At 47.5% G+C, this 23996-nt stretch overlaps 1 protein-coding gene across 10 annotated transcripts in view; it reads left to right on the plus strand.

The window, feature by feature from the left end:
• CACNA1B (calcium voltage-gated channel subunit alpha1 B) overlaps nucleotides 1–23996 on the plus strand; it is a 198347-nt gene that overhangs the window by 117869 nt on the left and 56482 nt on the right. For all 10 annotated transcript variants that reach the window (XM_023629527.2, XM_070251837.1, XM_070251830.1 and 7 more), the window contains 6 exons: nucleotides 12191–12317; nucleotides 15317–15446; nucleotides 15809–15868; nucleotides 17087–17193; nucleotides 20046–20142; nucleotides 21798–21958. In XM_023629527.2, coding sequence (XP_023485295.1) covers nucleotides 12191–12317; nucleotides 15317–15446; nucleotides 15809–15868; nucleotides 17087–17193; nucleotides 20046–20142; nucleotides 21798–21958 — 682 coding nt within the window. The remainder of the gene's footprint in view (nucleotides 1–12190; nucleotides 12318–15316; nucleotides 15447–15808; nucleotides 15869–17086; nucleotides 17194–20045; nucleotides 20143–21797; nucleotides 21959–23996) is intronic.

Genomic DNA, 23996 nt, shown 5'->3' on the forward strand with positions numbered 1-23996 from the left:
GGGGTTCATTCAGCTTCTTGAATTTGTAGGTTTATGTCTTTTTGCCAAATCTGGAAATTTTTCATCCATTATGTCTTTGAATACGTCTTCAGCTCTGCCCTCTTTCTCTTTTCTTTCCAGGACTCTGTTGACATGATTGGTAGATCTTTTGTTATAGTTGCAAAGGTCCCTGAGGCTCTGTTCACTTTTTTGGGTCTATTTTCTCTCTGTTGTTCAGATTGGATAATTTCTATTGTTCTGTGTTCCAATTCAGTGATTCTTTTCTCTGTCCCCTCCACTCTGCTGTTGAGCCCATCTGTCGAGTTTTTGATTACAGTTATTGTATTTTTCAGTTCTAAAATTTCTATTTTGTTCTTCCTTATATTTTATTTCTTTGTTAAGATTTTCTATTTCTTTGCTGAGATTTTCTGTTTTTTCATTTGTTTCAAGTGTGTTTTTAATTGTCTGTTGAAGCATTTTTATGATGGGTGCTTTAAAATCATCATCAGATAATTCCCACATCTATATCATCTTGGTGTCTATTGATTGTCTCTTCTCATTCAAATGGAGATTTTCCTGGTTCCTGGTGTGACAAGTGATTTTTGATTGAAGCCTAGACATTTCCATGTTATGCTATGAGCCTCTGAGTTTTATTTAAATCTTCCATTCTAGCTGGTATACTGTGACACTGCTCCGGCAGGAAGAGGGTTTGGAACTGCCTCATTATTGACTGATGGGGTGAAAGTACAGATGCCTCACTCAGCTGTCCCCTCGTGAGAGTGGGCTTCTTGCTCCTGCTGGGCTCACATGGGAGTTCCATCTCCCCATGGATATCCTCCTCTCTGGGAGGGGTGAGAGTGCCTTGTTATTGTTCCCCATATGGCTTCCATTGACACAGTGGGGATTGACCTCATTACTTTTGGGTGGTGGTTAAAAGTCCTGGCTTCCCACTAGGGTTCGCTCTAGCAAGTAAAGGGAAGGGGGTACCTCATTACTTCTGGGTGGGAATCGAAGTCCAGGCTATCCATGTGACCTTTACTGACATTGCATGGGTTGGGGGCCTTGTTACCACAGAGTGAGAGTCCCTGCTCTCCACTTGGCTCTCTTTGATACCACCCAGGCAGGGGCTTTGGGATACCTCATCACAGGCTGGTAAGGGTGGAGTCTAGGCTCCGCGCCTGGTCTCTGCTCATACGAGTGGAGATGGGGCTGCAGTTTTTTCTGGGTGTTTGGCTGTAGTGGAGGGGTTGTCGTCTACAAGTTTCCTGTCTTGCTAGGCTGTGCCTTTCCTGGTCCTGTCACTAGGGGAGAGTTGACTTTTGTCAGGGCTTTAAAAATGCTGTGCCTGTTGGTGTTTGCTGGTTCTCCAGCACTAGGAATATATGAGGCATTAAAGAAAACCCAGAAGAGAAAAACTTATTGCTGTGTTGTTCCTCAGGTCCCAAGGTCCCTAACCAATCTGCTTCCTTCTCTCCTCCTTTCAGAATCTTCTTGTGTTTGCCTTATATGTGATGTCCAGGGTTCTTAGTTGGGTTTGGCAGGATGAATGGGGGAAAGTACTCCTGTTCCATCTTTTCAGAAGCTGAAGTCTTGAGTTGATTTTTATATATGATGTGAGGTAAAGGTTGAGGTTCTTTTGACCCTCCTATCCATGGGTATCCATTTGTTTCATTGCAGTTTATTGAAAAGGCTATCCTTTTTTGGGGGTGGTGGAGGAAGATGGGCCCTGAGCTGACATCTGTGCCAGTCTTCCTCTATTTTGTATGTGGGACATCACCACAGCATGGCTTGATGAGCAGTGTGCAGGTCCGCACCTGGGATATGAACCTGTGGCCCCTGGGCCACTGAAGCAGAGCACGTGAACTTAACCAGTATGCCACCAGGCTGACCCCAGGGCTATCTGTTTTTTGTTGGATTAATTACTTTGGCACTTTTGTCACAAATCAATTGATTGGTGTTACTTCATTTCAGGTAAAGTTTCTGGGGTTACAGTTTTAATGGTAGTTCTATTACATTGTTTATTTTTGTTTTTCCGACATTCCAAATATTAGATCTTCTTTGCCTGTCTTCTGCATAACTTTCTCTCTGATCCTTTTGAAAACTCATTCCTTAGTTTGCATTTTTCCTTTTGGCTCATTTCACTCCCTTGCAATACTTTCGGTCACATCTGTTTCCCTTGTACTGCTTGTGGTTTCTGAGACTATTTTATCTTTTTTCAGTCTCCCTCCTGAGTTTGTTCAGTTCTCATTTCACGCCTCCTAGTTGTCCATGCATTTTTATTTTGAGCTTTTGAATCTGATCTGTGGTGTTTTTTTCTTATTAACAATTGCTTGTTTAATTATATTTAATTCATGTTGGAAGGTTGTGTTATAGTTTTTCTCTGCTTTGCAGTTGTTTTTTGTGGAGTACTTTGACTAGCTGAAAAGTTTTCAGTCTTTCTTTCCATTTTCTTATGGTAGAAGCTTTGTATGGATGTTGGGTTCCTTTTTCTGAAAATGAGGAAGTGTGTTAAATTTTCCTGGACCAGCTGTCACATGTGATTTTGTGGAGAGTGTGTGTATGGGGGTGGGTTGGGCAGCTCACTTGCTTTCTGGTTCAAGAACACCCTCTTCTATTAGTACCATGATATTCAGTTTCTTTACTCAGTGATGCCTTGGGGGGAGTGTCTGTCTAGCTATGATTCTATGATAATACCTTATCTCTGGAGGACCCTGGACCTTAGCCACTTGTTTCTTTCCCTCTATCACTAAGCCACCAAAGGTACCTCTCCCTTTCAAGTATCTTTTTCTCCAGAAGCAGTCATCCCAAGGTTGCCACCTCCAGTCCCATGTACTTTCCAAGCCCTTCCTTTCAAGCCCCCAGGAGCAGTGCTCTGATCCACTAGGTCTCAGACCTGTACTCAGTATTTGTAGGGTAGGGCCCGCTTTTCTGTGGATGAACACTAGTCGGCGTTGTCCATGTTCCACCAACACTAGGATCCTGCTGCACTCTCCCTCTTCCACACAGTCCCTGCCTGATTCTGCAGGTCTCAGAGGTCTGTTTCCTCACTTACATGTAAATACAAGTTTGTAGGTTTCTTATTTCCCATATGCTGTAGGTGTGGACTGTGGGTGATTTTATTACCTCTCCTTATTGACCATATGGTTTATGGAAGCTATGGGGAGAAATTTGAGTGTGAGTGACTGCCATTATCTATGAGAGCCAGCCTCTTATCTTTTTAGTTTCTGCTGGATTTGTAGTTATGGCCACTATTACATTTCTGATTTCTTTCCTTCCTTCCTTCTCTCCATTATTCCCTCCTTCTCTCCTTCCTTTGATAAACCATTTTTTCCCTAAAAGTTTGTCTATTTAAGTAGACTATCAAAGTCTCGATCTTTGGCTTTCTTTTTTTTTTTCCCCCAATATCACTCTTTTGTGTGTGTGTGTGTGTGAGGAAGATTGGCCCTGAGCTAACTAACATCCATTGCCAATCTTCCTCTTTTTGCTTGAGGAAGATTGTCACTGACTTAACATCTGTGCCAGTCTTCTTCTTTTTGCTTGAGGAAGATTGTTGCTGAGCTAACATCTGTGCCAATCTTCCTCTATTTTATGTAGGGTGCCACCACAGCATGGCTTGACAAATGGTGCTAGGTCTGCACCCAGGATCTGAACCTGCAAACCCTGGGCCACCCGAGCAGAGCACACGAACTTAACCGCTACGCCAATTGGCCGGCTCCCAATCTTTGGCTTTCTTGATCTTCTCTATTGTATCTTTTTTTCTCCTGTTTCACTAATTTCTTTTCTTATTTATTATTTCCTTTCTTCTACTTTCTTTATCGTTATTGTAATATTCTTTTTCCCATTTATTAGTTGCATACTCAGCTCATGATATTGAAGTCTTTCCTACTTTGCTAATAATGTGTTTAAGGCTTTAAGTTTCACCCTAAGAATTATTTTAGCTGTGTCTTACATGTTTCAAAACATTGTTATTTTTTAGTTTTAAATCTTTTTCCAAGTTTCATTCGTGATTTCTTATTTGATCCATGAGTCCTTTGTAAGTATGTTTTTGAATTTCCAAAGACAGAGGTTTCTTAGTGTGTTTTTAAAATTTTTGTTTTTGCTTTTTTTTTCTTTTGCTATTGATTTCATTATTCCTTCTTGTATTTCATCACTCTTTGTATTTCAGATCACCCATTTGGCTTTTTTGTTCCTTCCGCTTGAAGAACATCTTTTCTTATTTCTTTTAGTGAGATTTGATGACAGTAAATTCTCTCAGTTTGCTTGAAAAATCTTTATTTTGCCATTGTTTGTGAGAAGCAGTTTCACTTTGTATGGAATTCTAGTTTGTTAGACACTTTCTCTCAGCACGTTGACGCCGTTCCCATCTTCTCCTGCGGTTTCCATGGAGGAACTGCCATTCGTCTAATTGTTCCTCTCTGTGGCTCTGTCTTCTCCCTACTGCTGCTTACATGAAAACCTTTTTATTATGGAAAATTAAAACACTGAAATCAGAGACACAAGTATAATGAACACTTGTATTTCTGTCACCAGCCCGCAAGAGTTATCCATCTTTTGCCAATCTTGTTTCTCTTGTATGTTTTCTTTGGTATGTTATTTTAGGTACAGTCATGCATTGCTTAACGTTCTGAGAAATGTGTTGTTAGGAGATTTTGTTGTTATGTGAACATCACAGAGTGTGCTGACACAAACCTAGATGGTAGAGCCTACTATACACCTAGGCTCTATGGTGCTAATCTTATGGGACCACTGTTGCATGTGTGGCCCATTAGTTGACCAACGTGTCGTTATGTGGCACATGACTATAGAACTGTCTTTAAACATCTCTAACAATTAAGGATTTAACAACTTCAGTAGCCTATTATTTCACCTAGCAATATTGATAATAGTTCATTAATGTTATCTAATACTTACCCAAGTTCAAATTTTACCAATTATCTTAAAAATTGCTTTTTACAGTTGTTTTGTTTGAATCAAGATCCAGATAAGATTTACTCATTTGACTTTGCTTAGTCTGTCTACGTCTCTTACTCTATAACAGTTTCTCCCCTGTTTTTTACACATTCCATTTATTTGTTGAAGAAACCATGTCATTTGTCCTGTAGAATTTCCCACCTTCTGGGTTTGGTTGATTGCCTCATGGTGTCATTGAGCGTGTTCCTCTATCCTCAGTGCCTCCTGTTAACTGGTACCTCGATCTAGAGCAGGCCTCTGAACCCTGGCATTATTGACATTGTTGTTGGCGGCTGTCTTGTGCATTTTAGGATGTTAGCAGCATCCTTGGCCTTTATTCTTTAGTAGCACCCGGTAGTTGTGACAACCAAAAAATGTCTCCAGACATTGCCAAATAATCCCTAGGAAGCAAAAATCTCTCTTGTTTGCGAACCACAGATCTAGAGATTTGATTGGAGTCAAATTAACTCTTTTGAGAGCTTCTTAGGTGGTAGTATAGACTTCCTATTGCATTACGTTGGTGTTACGTAATGCCTAGTGTTTTCCTTTTGGTGATGTTAAGCTTGATCAGTGGGCTTGGCCTCATTCATCCTTGTCCTCCACTAGCCTTTCCCTAATGGTTTTAGCGCACACTCATGACTGTCACCTAGATCTGTGATTGTATTAGGCGTCACAAAATGATGGATGTATAATCTTAACATTCTTTCTGCATTTGTTATTTTGACTTTTTCTGTAAGGAAGAACTTACTCATCAGCTGTTTGGTTACCCTGAAATACAGTTTGTATTTGTATTAAGCAAGACACATGCTTAATTCTGTCCCTCATTTGTGTGTGAGCTTTCAAAATAGTGAGTTGGTGCCCTTAGAAGTCCCAATATGACCAATGAGAAATTTAAGAAATTATTATGAATTTTTGGATTTTAATGCATTTGGTGTGTTTAAGTCCTTTGAACTCACTCTTACTTTTCATGCCCACATTACCCATCTTTGATCAGCGGGAGCCCCTGGAAGTCGGCTTTTGTGACCTCCTCACGCCTGTGGTCATCTTGGACAGCTTTCCGGTTCTCATCTATGACAGCAATTCCCGGATCATTGTGTACTTTTCCTGCCCAAGACCTGGAATCAGCCTTTTCTCTAAGAAGACCTGTGTGCTGCACACTGGCTATTCCTATAGGTTTCCTTCCCTACTTCAGTGGGCTTTTTGCCCACAGTGGCCTCGCCTTTAGCTCTTCTTCAGAGGACCGCCCTCGACTGTGGTGGTGCTTTGCCAATGCATGCAGAGGATGGGCAGTGAAAGTATGTGACAGTTCACAGCCCCCAGGTGGGCCCAGCCAACGAAGGAAGGGCCAGGGAGTGTGACAGCCAGCCCTTTGGCTTTGAGTCAGGACAACATTGAGGTTTAATTCAGACTCCAGAGCTCCCCGTGGGAGCAGGCTGACCCTACTGTTGCAAAGCTTCTTTGGCTTCTTTCTCTTCCCTCTTTGGCTTTCTTGCTCCCTCCAGTTTCTTCTGGGAGTATGTCCTCAATCAGTCAGTTGCACATGGACCCTCATCTCATGCTCTGCTTCTGTAGAACCTGGTATGAGATGCTGTGGCTCCTTTGATGAGAAATGATATTTATTTATAATGTGGTCTTGGCTACTGGGTGTTTATTGCTTTTAGGCTTTTCAGGACTTTGTTTTTCTTTTTAAAGAGAAGAATATATCATGTGTTCTTTTGGCTTCTGTAATTTAAATGTAAGATTATAGGATTTTTATCTAACTTCTTTGATTTTGTATTTGTATCTCTTTTCTCTTATCCTGAAAATTTTGTCTTTTTATGTTTTTAAGAGAAGTTTTAGTTCATAGTTAAAATTAAGCAGAAAGTATAGAGATATGCCATATGCTCCCTGCTCCTGCACACACACAACCTGCCCCACCATTAACATGCCCACACCAGAGTGGTACATTTGTTACACTCGATGAGCCTATGTCATACGTCATTGTCACCCAAAGTCCATAGGTTATGTTAAGGTTCACTCGTGGTGTTTCACAGTCTAAGGGTTTGGACAAATGTATAATGACATGTATCTACCAGTATAGTATCAAACGGAATAGTTTCACTGCCCTAAAATTCCTTCTTTTTGTCTTTTTACTTTGCTGAATCTGTTTCTTAAATGGTGTTGTTTAAAAAATTGTGTTTTCTAATTATTTGCTCCTACTATGTAGAAATAGAAGCAGTTTTTGTCTGTTGATTTTGTGTCCAGCCACAGAGTTGCCAAACTCTTTTGTTACTCTAAATAATGTTTTGTAGATTATTTTGTTTTCTATGTAGACACAGTTGTACTGCCTATGAATATATAATATTTGACCCATGAACTCTGAAGTCTGTTTTTCAATTTCCAGGTGTAAAATTTAAATCTTAATTATCCTTCTGTTTCTTATTACTGCCTTAACTTCTAACTTAATTGCACTGTGATTAGAGAATATGACCTGTATGATGGTTTCCTTTGAGATGTACTTAGGATTGCTTTGTGGCTTAGCATGTGGTCAACTTTTGTAAAAGTACCATGTGTGCTTAAAAGCAATATGTTTTCTCTAATTTGGGGAACACTGAGATTTTTATATTTGTCTGCTAAATCAAATTTGTTAGTTGCATTGCTAAATATGCTATATATTCACTAATATTTTGCCTGATTGGTGCATCGCTAATTGAGAGAGGTGCATTGAAACCTCTTTCTCTCCATAGACCTGTCAGCTCCTGCTTTGTAGATATATTTATTTATTTAATGCAGTTATTTTGAAGAGTTTGAAGCATGCAGCTCCATACAGAAAACAGTCTAACAGATGACCAAGTACTAGTGCACATTTCCTGAGCTACTAACCATGTTTTTCTGAATCTCTTCTGTGGGGCTTTTTCTTTTATTTCTTCTTCAGAAAAAAAACCTTTCTATTAAAATATATGTGTTTGATTTCTGTAGTTTAAGCTACTTTATGTATGTTTAATATTGTTATGTCTTATTGGAGCTTAACCTTTTGTCATCTTGTGGTGATCCTCTTTAATAATTATTTTTTTCTTAAAGTGTATTTTTCTCATGTGAATATACATATTCACTGAGCTTTTTTCTTTTTAAAGAATCATTTGCCAGGTGAATCTTTTTCCATCTTATGACTTTCAACCTTTATATGGCCTTATATTTTAAGCTTATCTTTTGGAAACTACATATAACTGTATTTTTAAAAAATCCAGCTGGATAATCTATATCAATTAATAGCCAGGTTCAGTCTGCTTATATTTATTGTGATTATCAGTTTACTTGGACTTGCTTCATCCATTTTGGCTTGTGACATTTGCTTCATTTTTTCCTATGCTTTTTTTCTCCTTTCCTTCTTTTTTAACGTTGCCTAATTGGTTGTTTATTTGCTTACATATCACATTTTCCCCTCTACTGGTTTAAAAACTATGAATTCTATTTCTGTTTTTTAGTGGTTATCCTTGTAATTCTAACGTGTGTGCAGAACAAAATCTACAGTTATTTGTTATATTAAGTCCTTTGAACTGCAGCTCCAACCACGTCTCTCCCAGGTTCCTTGTTATTGTCGTCCCACATTTCAGTCCTGTTTCTAAGCTCACAAAATAGATATTATTCTCATTTGGACTTTATAGGTACTATATTTATTTAGATTTACCAGTTTCTTGGCTTACTAATTTTTTGGCTTACCTTTTGTTGCATCTCAGACCTTCCTTTAATGTCATTTTCCATCTTCCTGAAGTACAGACATTCCTGCTGTAACATGATATATGTATTCCTGAAAATGCCGTGGACCGAAAATAAGAGGCCTTGTAGAAAAAATAGGGTTAAGAGCAAATGATTTAAGATCGATGCAACTCTGTAACCAGAACACTAATAAAAACAAGAACAATCCTGATAAAAAGGAAGAGCAAAGTTAAATCTGTATTGGCTTTTCCACCCAGTATCAAGCCTTCAACCCTGCTTTCTCCTTTGAGGTGAGGCCAGCCTCATCTTGCGCGTGTGCAGCAATGACTGGAGGGGAATTCATCGTAACTGACTAAGGGGCTCACTTCTCTGTTCTTCTCCCCTCTCTGAGATTTTGCCCCTCATTCCCAGATACCATGTCATCCTCTAACTCCAAGCTTTTTCTCCTCTTCCTGGTAAGAGGGTTGCTTTCTGCTTGGGTTCTGTTTCCTTGCAGTGCAAATAGGAAAATGGCCTCGGGAAAAGTTGGGGTGCCAGGGTTGTCACCCCCTGTGCTTCCCTCCTCCCAGGGATTGTAGCTTCTCAGGATCTGTCCATCTTGATTGGTTCCCAGTGCCTTTAAACAGTTATGTTTTTTATTTTGTTCAGCTTTATAGTTGTTTTCAGTGAGAGAATGAGTCCATTTTAAGTGTCTCTGTCACAGGCTGTTGAAATGCTGGGTCAATTTTATAGACTTTTATGGCTTGTTAATTTTTTCAAGGTTTGTTTTTTAATTTCTTTACATATTTGTATTCAGTTTTTATATTCCTCATCTGAAAATTCTCGTATCTGAAGTCCATGGAGAGTGTAAAGCTATTACTGTTTCTGCTGTCTTTCTCTCATGGTGATCTTGAGTCCTTGTTTGTTTGGTGATATTTATTATTTTGAGTTCCTATATTATTGACCCTAATCTACCCTTTCTCAACTGGGGTTTTGTGAGATAAGCCCTGCAGAAAATGAATTAGTCAACTCCTTTTTTAATTCTCCTAAGGATGGTACGTAGCTAGTGCCGTTCTAAGTGTATAGGAGAGAAAGTCTTTCTATACTATGCATGTCTTTGGACATTAGGGCTTACATTCTCCTCAAGTTGAGAAGGGTTGCCTTAATCTCTGGGGTCTCTGTGGGCCAGATGAGGGATGTTTTGTCGGAGAGGAGTGATATTTGCTTTCCCAGAAGGCCAGGGCTCTAGCAGTCTGGGCTCACTGTAGCCCTTGTGAGGGAGCAGTTTCCCAAGAAGCCGTGTTCATCTTCCCTACCTTGTGGTGAGCCCACGGCACGGGGTTCTGTCCCGGCATTTGTAGATCGTGTGCCCACAGGGGATTCCTCAGCTCAGCCTCAGTTTCTTAATCTGAAAAATGCAGGTAATAATACATGCCAGTGAGTGCTCAGAGGATCAAGCATCTGGACCACGCCCAACACTGTTTCTGGGGAATGTTCTCTTCTGCTCCATACTCACCCTCTGTGTCTGGCCATCTTGCTTGATTATCTTCTGTTTCAATGGTTTAATTTTTGTTACTGTCAAGTCTTTTTTTTTTTTAAATGAACTGCTTCCAACAATGAGTTTACTTAGTCTCCTCAGTTTTCATTTTGGTCTTCTCCCCACTTTTTTTTTGGTCTGCTTTGATTTAATTGATGATTTTTGTTGTTGTAGTAAATCTGTTTCAGGAGAAGTATTTCCATCCAGGCTCTGGCATCTTTGTTCCACTTTTTTTTGAGCAGCAAAATTCTTCATTGAGTCCATATTGGTTCTTTTCTCCCAGTTTACTTATTCTTGGGTTTGCTTTACTGTTATTGTGGAAGAGTCTGAAAAGCTGTGGTTTGAAAATAATAAATGTTTCTTAATTTAAACGTGATGCGTGCTCATCATGGAAAGTCATTTTAAATGTGAAAAGTAGAGTGAAGAGAATGACATCGCCATCAGAGATCTCCCCGGTTATCCTTGTCCAGGTGTCACTTCTTGTCCGATGCGTGTTATTTTTGTAGTTCAGCTCATCTGGGATATACGAGTATGTAGCCTGCCTTTTTTTGTTAACTTACCATATCATAAACTTCTTTTGTCATTTAAACTATTTGTAGGCATTTTTAATATCCATAGTATAATGCTTCATGTAAGTATTGCATACTTAGTCTATCTCCTATGGTTGTACATTTTATAATCTTTAGTTATTGTAAAAGAACTTGTAACAAACACTTCTGTGCATGTAGATTTTTGTGTGCATGCTTGATTTCCTTAGGAGATAATGCCCCACAAATTAAATCAACAGATAGAGGTTGTTAAGGCTTTAAGTAAGTCTTGCCCAGTTGCCTTCTAAGCAGATCATATATGTGCGCCTTCTGTGGGGAGACTCGACGGTACCGGGTGCAGGTAGGCTCACAGCCTAGGAGCCGTAAACCACTACCGCTGTGGCTTGCGCTGTTCTCGGATTCAGCTTGAGGCTTTTTTCTCTGGCCCAGCCGTTCTCTGCAGGACTTCAGAGTGGCCAGTGGTCAGGGGGAGAGGCCTGGAGCCTTGCTCTTCATGCAAGTTCTGGGGATAGCTAGCCTCACTTCAACTGCCCTTGAACATCCTCTTTGCTTATATATATATATTTTTTTAAGAAGTAAAAATGCGGTACAACAGTGGGCATTGGCTCCACTTCACTGCACTATCTCCCTGGGCGTCTTTGAGTTCTCAGGAACTCTGTCACCCACAGAACTGAAATATACATTCGGATCGTTAAAAACGAAAAACTATCGTGAGAAAAATAGTATGCACAGATGACACAATCTACTTAAAAGGAACAAAGGTCATGGGCATTTTAATCTTGGGGAGTCTGATTTGCAGGAGCCAAGCCTGAGACAGGGGTGCTGAGAGAGCAGAGGATGAGCCTCAGGGAAGCGGGGGAGTGGGGAGGAGAGCCAGAGTGTGGACTGAGCAGCGCCTGCCTGCCTGCGAGCTGGCCGTGCCCTGCTCTGCAGTGCCTGGCAGACAGGGCCTTCGCTACGTCCTGGAGAGCATCCAGGCCAGGTTAGACTGGATCACCAGTTTCCAGAGAGTGTCTGTAGTCCAGGGCTGCCCCTGCTCCTCCCTGCACGTGGTGATTTTCTCTAGGAGTGTACGCTGAATGGGGGGAAGGGGGCCTGCTGGCCTTGGTCTTCGGGGCTGAGGGGACGTTAGCGTTCTTAGAACACCTAGACTAACGGCACCAGTGGAGGCAGAGGCGTCTGGAGCCAAGGGTGCAGTGCTTGGTGAAGTGAGGGGTGCGGAAGGCTCTCTTAGGGTCTCTGTGCAGACGGCCCCAGCTCTCCAGTGCTGGCTTGGTCCTGGCCACTGCTCGCCTCAGTTGTGATCTGACCACGAGTTCAAGGAGTCTCATGTGAAGCTGGGTTTTTAGCCACACACCCTTCTCTGAGTGGGTCCATGAAGACCTGCCCCACTCGCCTGTGGGATTGGAACTGGGAGAGTGTCTGTTGCCCAGGTGAGACCTGTGTGATGTGAGCTTTGTGTGTGCCACACCCCTAACTCGGTGGCCCTGTGTCCTTGTAGGTGGTAACGTGGACCTGGAAAGCCAAGCAGAGGGGAAGAAGGAGGTGGAAGCTGATGATGTGATGAGGAGTGGCCCCCGACCCATCGTCCCATACAGCTCCATGTTCTGTTTAAGCCCCACCAACCTGTGAGTCTCCTTCACCTGCCCCTGCTGTGTGCCCATCCCATCCATCCATGGCCCATGAGCCACATGCGCATGATGGCTGCGTGTCCTAGAGTGACCTGGCAGGCACCAATTCTGTGCCCTTTTCATGTGTTAATGTCCTCATCATCACAGCAATCCACAAAGCTCACTTCACAGGCCTGTTGTTACCTCACTTCACAGACGAGGACACAAAGCCACAGGGGAGTGCTGTGACTTGTCCACAAACACACGGCCAGTCTTAGGGGTGGAGCTAGGGTTTGAACTCACACAGTCAGTCCTAGAGCCCTGCTGTGGCGTTTGTTCGTCTTTGCACACACGCACCCAGTTTACATCCATCATGCATTCGTGTTTCCACTTGTCCACCTCTGCATCGTGCTCACCATCTTCACTCACATGTCTATCCTTGTCTCCTCTCCTCTGTTTGTCTGTCACATAGTCACCATGCATTTCTTGTCCACTCATCAGTCCAACTGCCTTTGTTAGTTTAACCAATATTTATGAGCCCAACAACACTCTAGGTGCTGGGAATACACAGTGATGAACAGAACAGACAAGGACCCCTGTCCTTATTAAGCTTATGTGCTAGTGGGAGAGACAGACAGCAAACAAGACAAATAAGTGAAGGACATAAGGTGTCACATGGTGCTAAGTGCTAAGAGGAAATGCAAAGCAGCCAATGGAAACATGGACTGTTGGGGGTGCTGGAATGAAAGAGGAAAGGTCATGTTGGTCCTTCATGGGAGGCAAGATTGGAGCAAAGACGAGAGGAAAGGCAGGGAGAGCACCCTGGACAGTGGTGACAGGGAGAGCAAAGGTAGAACCACCCAGCAGCCGGTGTGGCCAGGGTGGTCAGAGGGCAGCAGGGTCCCGTGGACTCATGCTCCATCCTTTACCCTTCTGTCCAGCAAGCCCTTCTCATTTGGGCATCCAGCAGTCTCTGCACTCAGCCCTCCATTATCCATCCTCCCTTCTTCCCTCCCTCTTCTTTCATTCAACTCAGATTCATGGGGAGCATGCTCTGCTCTGCTAGGGGTTAGGACTAAAGTGGCGATGGAGACAGACATGGCCCCTGCCTCTCACCACCCACAGTATGCTGGAGGAGGGGAACAGCCTGTCACGTAAATACAGAGTGGGAAAGGTAGAGTAGGGAAGTGCTGGTGTCTGGGAGCAGGTGGGGAACATCAGCAGAGCTTTCCTGGAGGAAATGAGAGATCTCAGTTGAAACCTGAAGGTTGAATAAGCATTAAGATGAAAAGGGAGGGACAAACATTCTTTGTAGAGAGGAGAGAATTGACAGTGGTCCAGAAGTGGCAGATATCAGGCTCAGAACTGCTGGAGATAGAACTGGGTAGAGAAAAGCCTGTTATGTGTCCTGTGGAGAAACCTGGCATTGGCTGAGGAGCCCCGAGGAGCGTAGAGAGGTCGCCATAGCTTGGGGTAAGTGTGGCACAGTCAGTTTGCACTTGAGCAGAATATTTCGGTGGGAGACCGGAGGTGGGGAGACCACTCAGTTATGGTCAAAGTTTTCAGGAAGAGTGGTGGTGAGGTTTGGAAGTAAAATGCTTGGGGAGAAATTTTGGAGGTAGAACCTGCAGAATTTGATGATAAATTAGATGTGGAAGGGGAGGGAGGGGTCAAGGATGACACCTAGGGTTTCTGCTTGACAGCGGGGGCCCTGGCCAAGCCAGGGGAGGTGAATGGAGATCCTACATAGCCTGGGGCAGCTGGCAGAGGTCTCAGGGCCAGGTGGACTCGGGGATCTGAGCGAGGGGTAGAGCTATGTGGTGGAGACGCACCCATGAGATGGACTGGTGACTGTTGATTAGAGGGAAAGAGGGACAGGGGCAGACGAGGGCCTGAGACGCAGACTTGTGGAGGTGGAAGGAAAGGTGTTTCAATAAGGAGGGAGAAGAGCCAGCAGGTTGCCAGTAGCCCTAGGAAGGGCGACTCTGGCAGGTGCAGAGGCTGGAGCCAGTGACTCCTCACCCAGACAGCAGTGGTCAGGGTGCCGAGGAGCATAATAGGTCCCTTCAAGGGAGAGAGGGGAGTGGGTGGGTGTGCTGGGATGGAAAGTCCTTTCAGATGGAAGGTGCTTGGGAATAGGGAAGTGCTGGTGAGAGGAAGAGGTTGGAGAGGCTAATGGGGCAGAGATGAGCCTGTGGAGGCAGAGGTGGGAGGGGCAGGTTACAGAGGTAGCGCTGGGAGTGCACCTCCCTGGCAGTGGCAGGAGGAGCAGTCTTGCCCTGTGTTCATTACGGCTCTCCCCTCTCGTCACTGGGGTCAGCTTCACTGTTCCCCAGAGGGGCCTTCCCTGACCTCTTGGTCACTGTCTCCTACAGTGTTGTAGCATTTGTCAGCGTCTGAGAGTCTCCTGTGGGTTTATGTCTGCACTGTTACTGGCGTCCTGTTCACCACTGTGCCCCGGTGTCCAGAATATGCCTGAGCAGAGCAGAACAGTGGTCAGTAATGCCAACTGGTGAGCGAGGTGGACAGGTGACTGAAATACAGGTGTGCACAGTCAGCTCTGGGGGCTCAGCAAAGGACACCACACCCAGCACAGCTGGGGAAGTCTCCGGGGGCCTGCTTTCCCCAGGAGTGTTGGTATTCAGCCTCTTCTTCTTTGCACAGCTCCCTCCATCCCACCTGCAGCAAACCCGTAATCCTGTAAAGGCAGGGCAGTCCACACACAGTAGGTAAAAGCGTGGGCATGGCTGTGCTCCAAAAGAATGTCAGGCCGACAAACGGAACCAGACCAATTTGGCTGCCAGCTGCTGTTCACTGCCCCTGCCGTGGCTTTGGCAGCCTCCCCACCCCTCTTCCTGGGACGCCCTCTGAAGAATCTGAGTCACCTGGCCACTGCTTCCTGACCATGGACACTTAGCAGAAACACCTTCCTGCAGGGAAAGGCCAAGCCCGTGCTCTGTAGGGGGCCCAGCCTGGTCTCTCTGTGGCCTCCTGGTGATCCGTACTTTGCCCTCTAGGCTCCGCCGCTTCTGCCATTACATCGTGACCATGCGGTACTTCGAGATGGTCATTCTTGTGGTTATTGCCCTGAGCAGCATCGCCCTGGCTGCCGAGGATCCTGTGAGGACAGACTCGCCCCGGAACAATGTGAGTGGGGCTGTCAGACTGTGGAGGGCTTGGTGGTCCCAGGGTCCTGTCTGCTCACTGGGCACCCCTTCTCTCTCTGGGAGTGTGGGGATGAAGGTCTGGGGATGCTACCTGGTCCAGCCCCATGTTAGAGACGGGAAGAGTGGAGATGTGCCTGGGATCAGAGCCAGGGCTGCTGCCACAGGGTACTGTTCCCACAGGGGCACTCGCCAAGTCTTCCCTCCCAATGACTGCTGCCCATGGGTCCCCCAGCTGATGGGTTATCTGCTAAGAGGCCTGGAGGAGAAACCCGGAGCCTCTGACATGGCCCTGGTTCAAGCTTCTGGCCTAGCCTTCGTGAATAACTTTCCTTTTGTTTCTAGGCTCTAAAGTACATGGACTACATTTTCACAGGCGTCTTCACCTTTGAGATGGTGATGAAGGTGAGATACTTGGTTGCCCTGGTGACCCTGCGCTTTGCACATCCTCCCTTATGGCTGAGATGGGGTGGGGCTTGTAACCTCTTACGAAGGCGTGTGGTGGGTGTGCCCTGGGTGTGTGCTCAGTGAGAGAACGTGTGTTCATGTGTGCAGTGATGTGAGGGCACACACACCTGCAGTACAGGTTTTGTCTTGTGGAGACAAGAGGCCATCGTTCGCTGAGGGTTCCTCACAGCGTCACATCAGCCCTGGGAGTGCTCGCCTACGCCTGTCTCCATGGCACCTCCACCTCAGGGCTACCGCTCCCCAAGGTGCGGGTGTGGGCTCAGCTCTGCCCTCAGGGTTGTCTCGTGACAGCAGAAGAGGGCCCTGACAGCAGGCGGGGAAGAAAGAGAGCTTGGGGAGAGGACAGTGGCCTCCAGCTCAAAGATCATGGCAAGTGGGTGCTGAAGACTTTGGTTTAGAAGAATGGTAGTGTTTGGTGGTAGATTAAGAGTTGGCCATTTCGTTGTGACCTTTGTTTTCTGTCTGTAGGTATTGACAGGTGTTGCTCCCTTGTCGATGTCTGACAAGTGGCTGGTGCTTGTATTTACACAGGTGTGCGTTCACTGTGGTTGAATGTGCACGTGTGTGCAATCTCTGACTGCACTGCAGCTTCAAGTGTGCCCACGTGCGTGACTCGGGGCGGCTTTTCTTGTGTGTGTGCCTCTGGTTCTTCATTTACCCTTGCAAACTCCTGGTCATCCCGTTTTACAGATGAGGAAGCTGAGACTTAGGGACATTAAGATTCTTGCCCAAAATCATAGCTCCAGGAGTGGCAGAGTCAGGTCCCTGTCAATCCCACCAGCTCTTCCTCCTGCTGCACGGAGCTGACCCTCTGAGGGTCTGAGCTCCCTGGGGCTGTGTGTGCCTGCAGCCCAGCAATGGAGGAGGGTCTCATTCAGGCTCCAGGGGAGTTGGGGGCCCAGGCAGGATCTATTGACCATGTAGGTCAAGGTGGGGGCAATTGCATTGAGGTCCAAAGGTCCATTGAAGCCATCAGAGGGCATGACCTGGGTCATGTCCCCTCGCCTGACAGGGCGTGACCTGGGCTGCATCCCCTCCTGTGGCAGGGCGTGACCTGGAGTAATATCCTTACCCCCAACCCCATGACTCTGAAGCCTGGCTCTGTTTTGCTTTTCTGAAATCTTCTGCACCCTAAAGTGTGTTTCTCCCCTGAAGATGATCGACTTGGGTCTGCTGCTGCACCCTGGGGCCTACTTCCGAGACCTGTGGAATATTCTGGACTTCATTGTGGTCAGTGGGGCCCTGGTGGCGTTTGCCTTCTCGTAAGTACCCACGTTTGCTGTGGATCTGGCTGGCCACAGTTCCCAGAGCCGTGACGAGGTGTCGGGTGAGGGGAGGAGGGCTCCATCGGCCCTCTGGGCTGTCTGTAGCCCACCCCTGTCTGCATGGGGCTGGGCTGTGTGGTCGGGAGGACCTCATGCCCATCGATCCCTGGCGCAGCCCATAGTTCTACCATTGGGTGGGCAGGCGTCTGGCTTGTTTAGTGTCTGCTCTCGGGTCCTTCAGAATACCGTGACCTGCCCTGACCTCAGCTGCACTGCCTGGTCAGCCAGAGCTGGTGGGTGCTGGTGGGCGTCTTCCCCCATCAGGAAGTTAGGCCATCTTCTCTGGCTCCCTAGTGAGCAGCATTCAGCCCTGTTGTGGCTGGGCCTGGATTGACTCCCTCATACCCTGCATGGCAGCGGGCGTGAGGCAGGTATGGGGGGCTTGGGTAGAGCTGGGGGGTAAATGCAGGGGGAAGTGGTGGGGTGAGACCCAGAGATAAGGAAGACCCCCAGTGGATGCAGATACTGAGGGATGGTTTCATCTTCTCGGAGCCATGGGGAAGGCACAGGCTGAGCTGTGCCTGGGGAGGCCTCCTCACTGACTCTCTTCTCTTTGTCTCTCTGTTGCTGGACTCTCAATAGGAGCTTCATGGGGTAATGCCTTCCCTCTGTCCCCTCCCACTGGCCATATCATAGTGCACTGACAGGCCCCTTGTGGGCCATTTCATCACTATGCCTCACCTCCACTCCTCCTTCTCTTCCTCCTCCTCTTCCTCCTCCTCCGCTTCCTCCTCCTCCTCCAACTCCTCCGGGCTGCATGCTTCCAGGAACCATGTCCCTGGGTGGCGTGTTCCTGCCTTGCCTGTGGGGACCCGGTAGGGCTAGGATTGGGGCTGGCCAGCCCTTAGTAAGGAGGTACCTGGTGAGCAGGGAGTCCTGAGGGAGTGCTGGAGGCTTGGAATATGGTCCTGGAAGGCAGTGAGGGCTCCAGGTGGGAGCTGCTGTGTGACCAGGGCTGCCGGGATGTTGGACATCCTGAGGCATTTTCCCCCATGTCCCTTCTCCAGAATCTTGGCTGTCTTTCCTCTTTCTTCTCCACGACTTCCTCCTGCACTCCATCTCCTTTGGGGGACATAACCAACCCTCTTTCTGTATGAAGGAGGTGACAACTTTGCCAGCGTCAGTCAGGGACCCTGGGAGTGAGAGGGAGGGGAGTGGTCACATCCAGCCAGGCGGCCTCAGCAGGAGAAAGGCTCTGGGCTGGCAGGAGAGAAGTACAGCCTTGAGACATTCAGGACACAGGTGCCTGGGGGGCTGCCTGCCCCTCCAGGTCTGCCTCCTCCGCAGGCCTCCCTGTCTACTCTTCTCCTGGTGCTAGTCTCAGGGGGCAGCGGAGGAAGCTGGTTTGGGGGTGCGGGTGAGCACACTGCAGTGATGGAACAGCCAATGACCGTCGGGAGGCTGGGTGTTCCCGCCTGGAAGCTTGGTGTTTCAGGGGGAGTCTGGTGTGATCCTGGAGTGTGGGCCCTGGCTGGGTCTTGGGAGAGAATAAGGGACTGGGCCTGAGCTCTCCTTTCCCCACAGAGCCCTCCTGGGCCTTGCAGCTTGTACTCCAGAGCTTGGCTGCAGTCCAAGGAAGGCCATGGGGCCAGTCCCCTCCCCAGTGCAGGCTCCTGGGGAGCCTGGGGGAAGTGGCCTCTGAGCAGAATGGGAGAGAGACCCCAGTCCTGAGCCCTCAGCCTCTGCCCCTGCAGGTGGACTGTGGCCTTGCTTCTGAGGGAAACGGGAAACCTTGAAGGCCTCTCAGGAGACCCTCCCCTCACATTCCTGCTCTGACTTCTGGTTGGTGGAAGGGCCAGCCCCAGAGTCTGACAATTCTTGGGCCCCTGGCAGCCTGAGGGAGCCACTTGGGTGTGCTCTGGCTTCCTCTGTGAGGGGACCTGATCTGGGTTCAATGTCCTGGACTTCTAGCTTGTTTCTGGTGCCTAGAGTTTTCTTTACCTTTCTTCCTGTCTTACCCACCCTCCCCGTGTTTGGGCTTTCTTGTCTGCTTCTTTCTTGATGCCTTGATATCTCCATCTGCTTCTCTTGGTCTCTCTGGGCTCTTTCCCCCTCTCTAGTTCTTCCTCTCTCCCTTGGTCTGTCTTTCTTTGTCCACCCCTGTCTCTTGCATTGCCTCTGTATTCCTCTAACTTTGTCTCTTTCTTACACTCCCTCCCTCCCTCCCTCCAGGCCTCCCATCCTTTTCCGCCTCTCCTTCCCTGTCAGTTTTACATCATCTGGAGGAGTGTTAGGACAATTGAGAGAGGACATGATCCAGCAGAGAGCTCCAGACATGTCCCCTGACCTCCCTTTACCAGGAGTGAAAAGCAGGGGAAACTGGCCCTTCCAGAAGGCTCTGGCACCAGTGGACATGGTGGCACATTGCTGTGGGCTTCCACGTGCTGGCCCCAGGCTAGGCCTACGATCCTGGTGCAGGCCTCTCCTCACCTCTTTATTCCCACTGCTGGTCTCAGCACAGCAGTGAAGCTGGTTGGGGGGTGGCTGTTAGGGGAGTGCTGGGAGAATGGGTTCTTCCCCCATGGAAGCTCAGCTCTCCCTGGACACCAGGTGCTGCTGACCCGGCCCTGGCCCTTGTCCGCTCGGCCGACACCTTGGCCAGGCTGCCTGGAGGAGAACACGCACTGGCCTGTGGCTCCTGCAGGGCCAAGGCTTCCCTGCTCCTAGACCCTCTGCCCTGGGGCCCAAGACGAAATGCACAGGGAGTGTGACCCAGACTGCAGGAGCTTCGTGGGAGCTGGGCACAGTGTGCGTCCTGCCTGTCTGCATGTGTGGCTTCTCCCTTCTAGAGGATCCAAAGGGAAAGACATCAACACCATCAAGTCCCTGAGAGTCCTGCGCGTCCTACGGCCCCTCAAGACCATTAAACGGCTGCCTAAGCTCAAGGTGAGAGCCTTGAGATGGAACTTGAGGAGTGTGCAGGGCTGTGTGTGCATGTGTGTGTGAGTGTGCATGCACGTGCGAATATGGGCATGTGTGTACATGTATGTTTGCTGTTCATGTGTGCACATGTAGGTGTGTATGTGTGTGTGTGTTTATGTATGTGTATGCTCTGTGCACATGTATGTATGTGCAGTGTGCTGTGCATGTGTGTGTGTACATGTTTATAAGTAACTGGCCCATCCTGCTGCAGCTTCCCATCTGGAGTGGAGATGAGCAGAGCTGAGAGGAAGCCCCAGATTAATTTTTCTCAGATTGTGCATTGTGTGGGTGGGAGGGACTCTCTCAGCTCTATGGCCCTCCCCCAAGAAGAGCTTGTTTCCAGTGGTGTCCTGTCAGGCTCCTCTTCCTTGACCCAACAGCACCAGGTGGGACAGCATCTTTTCACCCACAGCTGCAGTACAGCGAGGAGGGGCTGCTGAGAGGCAGAGGATCGTGGGGGAGATGCAGGGAGGGCAGGGGCTCCCGAGAAGTGGTTGTTGGGCTGGGCACTAAGTGCTGTGTATGGCTGAGGTTCTGGATAAGGGAAAGAATGTGAACTCAAACACTTAGAACTGTGCTAAAATTTGATAATTATTGAGCTTGTGCTAGATACTGTGTGAAATGCTTTATGTGTGTAAACTCATTTAATCCTCCAAAACCGTGTGCAGTAAAGTATTATGAGCAGCTTGGAAGTGCAAGCCTTGGAGACGTTAAGCAATGTGGGGATTATAGGAGGCGCTTTGCCTAGAGCCTGTGTGTGAAGGGACAGGCTGAGAGGTGACCTTCAGGCAGCCGGAGGCCCTCTGCGCCAAGTGGGGTCTTAGATCTGGTCTGTCAAGTAAAGGGTGCCGTGGGCACTGTGCAGGTGGGCAGTGTCTGCATTTGCTGAGGCAGCTGCTGGTGTTGGGAGTGTGCCTGGCAGTGTCTCGGGAGATGGTTGGGGATCTGCCGGTTTGCACAGCCAGAGCACGACAGGGCTTCTCCTCAGCTCTGGGAAAGAGGGGCTAGGGCTAGGGTCAGCACTACTGGCAGTGCAGGGAAAGCTGAGCTTCCAGAGGGAAAAGAACCTGAGAGAAAGCCCAGGCAGTGGTGGTAACAGGTGACAGAGTCACCTCTGGGCCACCCAGCGTGCCAAAACTCCCTGGAGCTGGCCAAAGCATCACTGCTTTTCTGCCCTGTGTTGGTTCCCACTGATGGGCAAAGTGTGATCTGCTGGCAGGGCCCAGGTGCAGGAGCTGGGGTTTGGCCACATACCCAGCTCCACTCCTTTCTCTCTGTTGTCGGCCCCTCCTGACATGGGTCAGCCTGGCTCCAGGTCACCCTTGCTTACGTGGCCTAACCCAGACCTGCAGCACCAGGTTCTCCTCATCATCCAGCACATCTGCCCTGCGCTGCCTCTTGTAGCACCTCCTGCCCACTCCATGAAGTCCAAGATGGCCCCTCCTGAGAGAAAGAGAGCATCAGGCAGCTTTCTCTGCCAAGGCAGCCTGCAGCAGAGCCTTTCTACGGTTATGGGCCTCAGGACCTTGCAAGGTCCTCCAATGCCCAGGGGGCCCTGGAGGTTCTGAGCCTGGGTGCCCTGCCCTTCCCCTCACGGCTCCATCCCCCCTCCCCACCAGGCTGTGTTTGACTGTGTGGTGAACTCTCTGAAGAACGTCCTCAACATCCTGATTGTCTACATGCTCTTCATGTTCATATTTGCTGTCATCGCGGTGCAGCTCTTCAAAGGGAAGTTTTTCTACTGCACTGACGAGTCCAAGGAGCTGGAGAGGGACTGCAGGTAAACCAAGGCAGGGCTGGGAGCAGGGGTGCAGCTCCGTGATGCAGAGAACAGCTGCAAAGCCAGCAGTGGGAATGCCCTGTGAGGGCTCTGGGAGGAGCCTGCTTGGGACGTACCCCAGAGCAGGGGAGTGTGCCTTTGTCCCCAGGGCTGCACCAACCCAGCACGTCCTCCTCAGTAGAGTCAGGGAGCAGCCATGTCTGATGGACATGCTCTTCCTGCCTGCTGACATCCAGGGAGCTCATGGGAGCCCTGGGGCAATGCTGGAGGTCTCTGTAAATCCTGGAGGTCTGAGCTGGGCCCTGAGGACAGAGGCACTGCCCAGTGGCCACTTTGACCATCATTGTAGGCCTCAGGCCTTTCTAGGCCCAGGCCCATATCAGAGCAGATAGGAGAGGTGCCCTCAGGGAGGAACCAGGGGAATGGAGGTGGTGCCAGCGTGGACGCTAAGTAAGGCAGCACGGGCAGCTCCTTCCCCACCCATGGGCGATGGCCCGGTTGTCTCTGTAATATTCTCCTGTGTGGAAATGGTACCACTTGCGTATCCACTCTGTGACTGATGGGCATGTGGGTTGTTTCCAGTTCGAGGCTCTCCTGAGCAGTGCTGCTGTGACTATCCAGTACATGTCTGTTGGGGGCACATGTGCACAGTTCCAGGAGTGGCAGTCTAGGAGTGGAATTGCTGGGTTGTGGACTGTGCTTATGTTCAGCTTTTGTAGGTGCTGCCAGATTCTTGTGTAAAATCACACTCCCACCAGCATGGATGAGAGCTCCAGTACTCCACATCCTGCTATAGTTGGCATCTTCTGTCTTTTGCTTTTTAGCCTTTCTGGTTCAGGGATTCTGACATTTCTCTGTGGTTTCATTTGCACCTGTGTGATGACCAGTGAGGCTGAGCACCTTTTCCCAGATGGACTGACCACTTGGATGTTGCTTCCTTGGAAATGTCTGTGCCAGCCTTTGCCAATTTTCCTGTGTGGGTTCTCTGTCTCTTTCTGGTTGATTTGTAGGAAATCTTTAAGGTCCTGGATAGGAGTCCTTTGCCAGATCTACTCTTTTAGTGATGTCTTTTAAAGAACAAAGTCATGATTGTAACATAGTACACTTGCCTTTTTTTATGTTTTTACTTTTTGTATCCTGTTTAAGAAATCCATCCCAAGGTCAGGTAGATGTCCCCTTTTATTTTCCACAAAAAGTTTTCGTTTTGTCTTCACATATAGACTGTGATCTATCTGGAGTTGGTTTTGTTTGTTGTGTGAAGTATGGCTAAAGATAAATCTTCTGTAGATAGATATCCAGTTGACCTAGCACCATTTATTTGAAAAGACCATCTTTCCCCATTGCAATGGGGTCCTTTGTTTTTCACAAAAACAGCTTTATAGAGATATTATTTATATACCATACAATTCACCCATTGAAAGTGTACAATTCAGTGATTTTTAGTATATTCACAGAGTTGTGCAACCATCACCACAGTCAGTTTTAGAACATTTTCATCAGTTTAAAAAAACCCCACAAAAAAACCATCCCCTTTAGCTATCACCCCTACTTCCCCAGCCCCAGCCCCAGCCCCAAGCAACAACTAATCTATTTTCCGTCTCTATAGATTTCCCCATTCTGGACATTTCATATAAATTAAGTCATATGATATATGGTCTTTTGTGTCTAACCTCCTTCACTTAGCATATTGTTTTCAGGATTCATCCATGTTGTAGCACATGTCAGTACTCTATTCCCTTTTATGGTTGAATATTATTCCATTCTGTAGAGATGCCACATTTGTTATATTCATTCATCTGTTGATGATCATTTGGGTTGTTTCTACCTTTTGGCTATTATGATTAATGCTGCACTGAACACATGAATAAAGTTTTGTGTGGACAGATCTTTTCATTTCTTTTGAGTCTGTACCTAGAAACAGAATTGATGGGTCATATGGTAATTCTGTTTAACAGTTTCTGGAACTGCCAGACTGTTTTTCAACGAGGCTGAACCATTTTATATTCCCACCAGCAATGTATGAGAGTTCTGATTTCTC

Source organism: Equus caballus, chromosome 25 (assembly GCF_041296265.1).
Source record: "Equus caballus isolate H_3958 breed thoroughbred chromosome 25, TB-T2T, whole genome shotgun sequence".
Classification (NCBI taxonomy): Eukaryota; Metazoa; Chordata; class Mammalia; order Perissodactyla; family Equidae; genus Equus; species Equus caballus.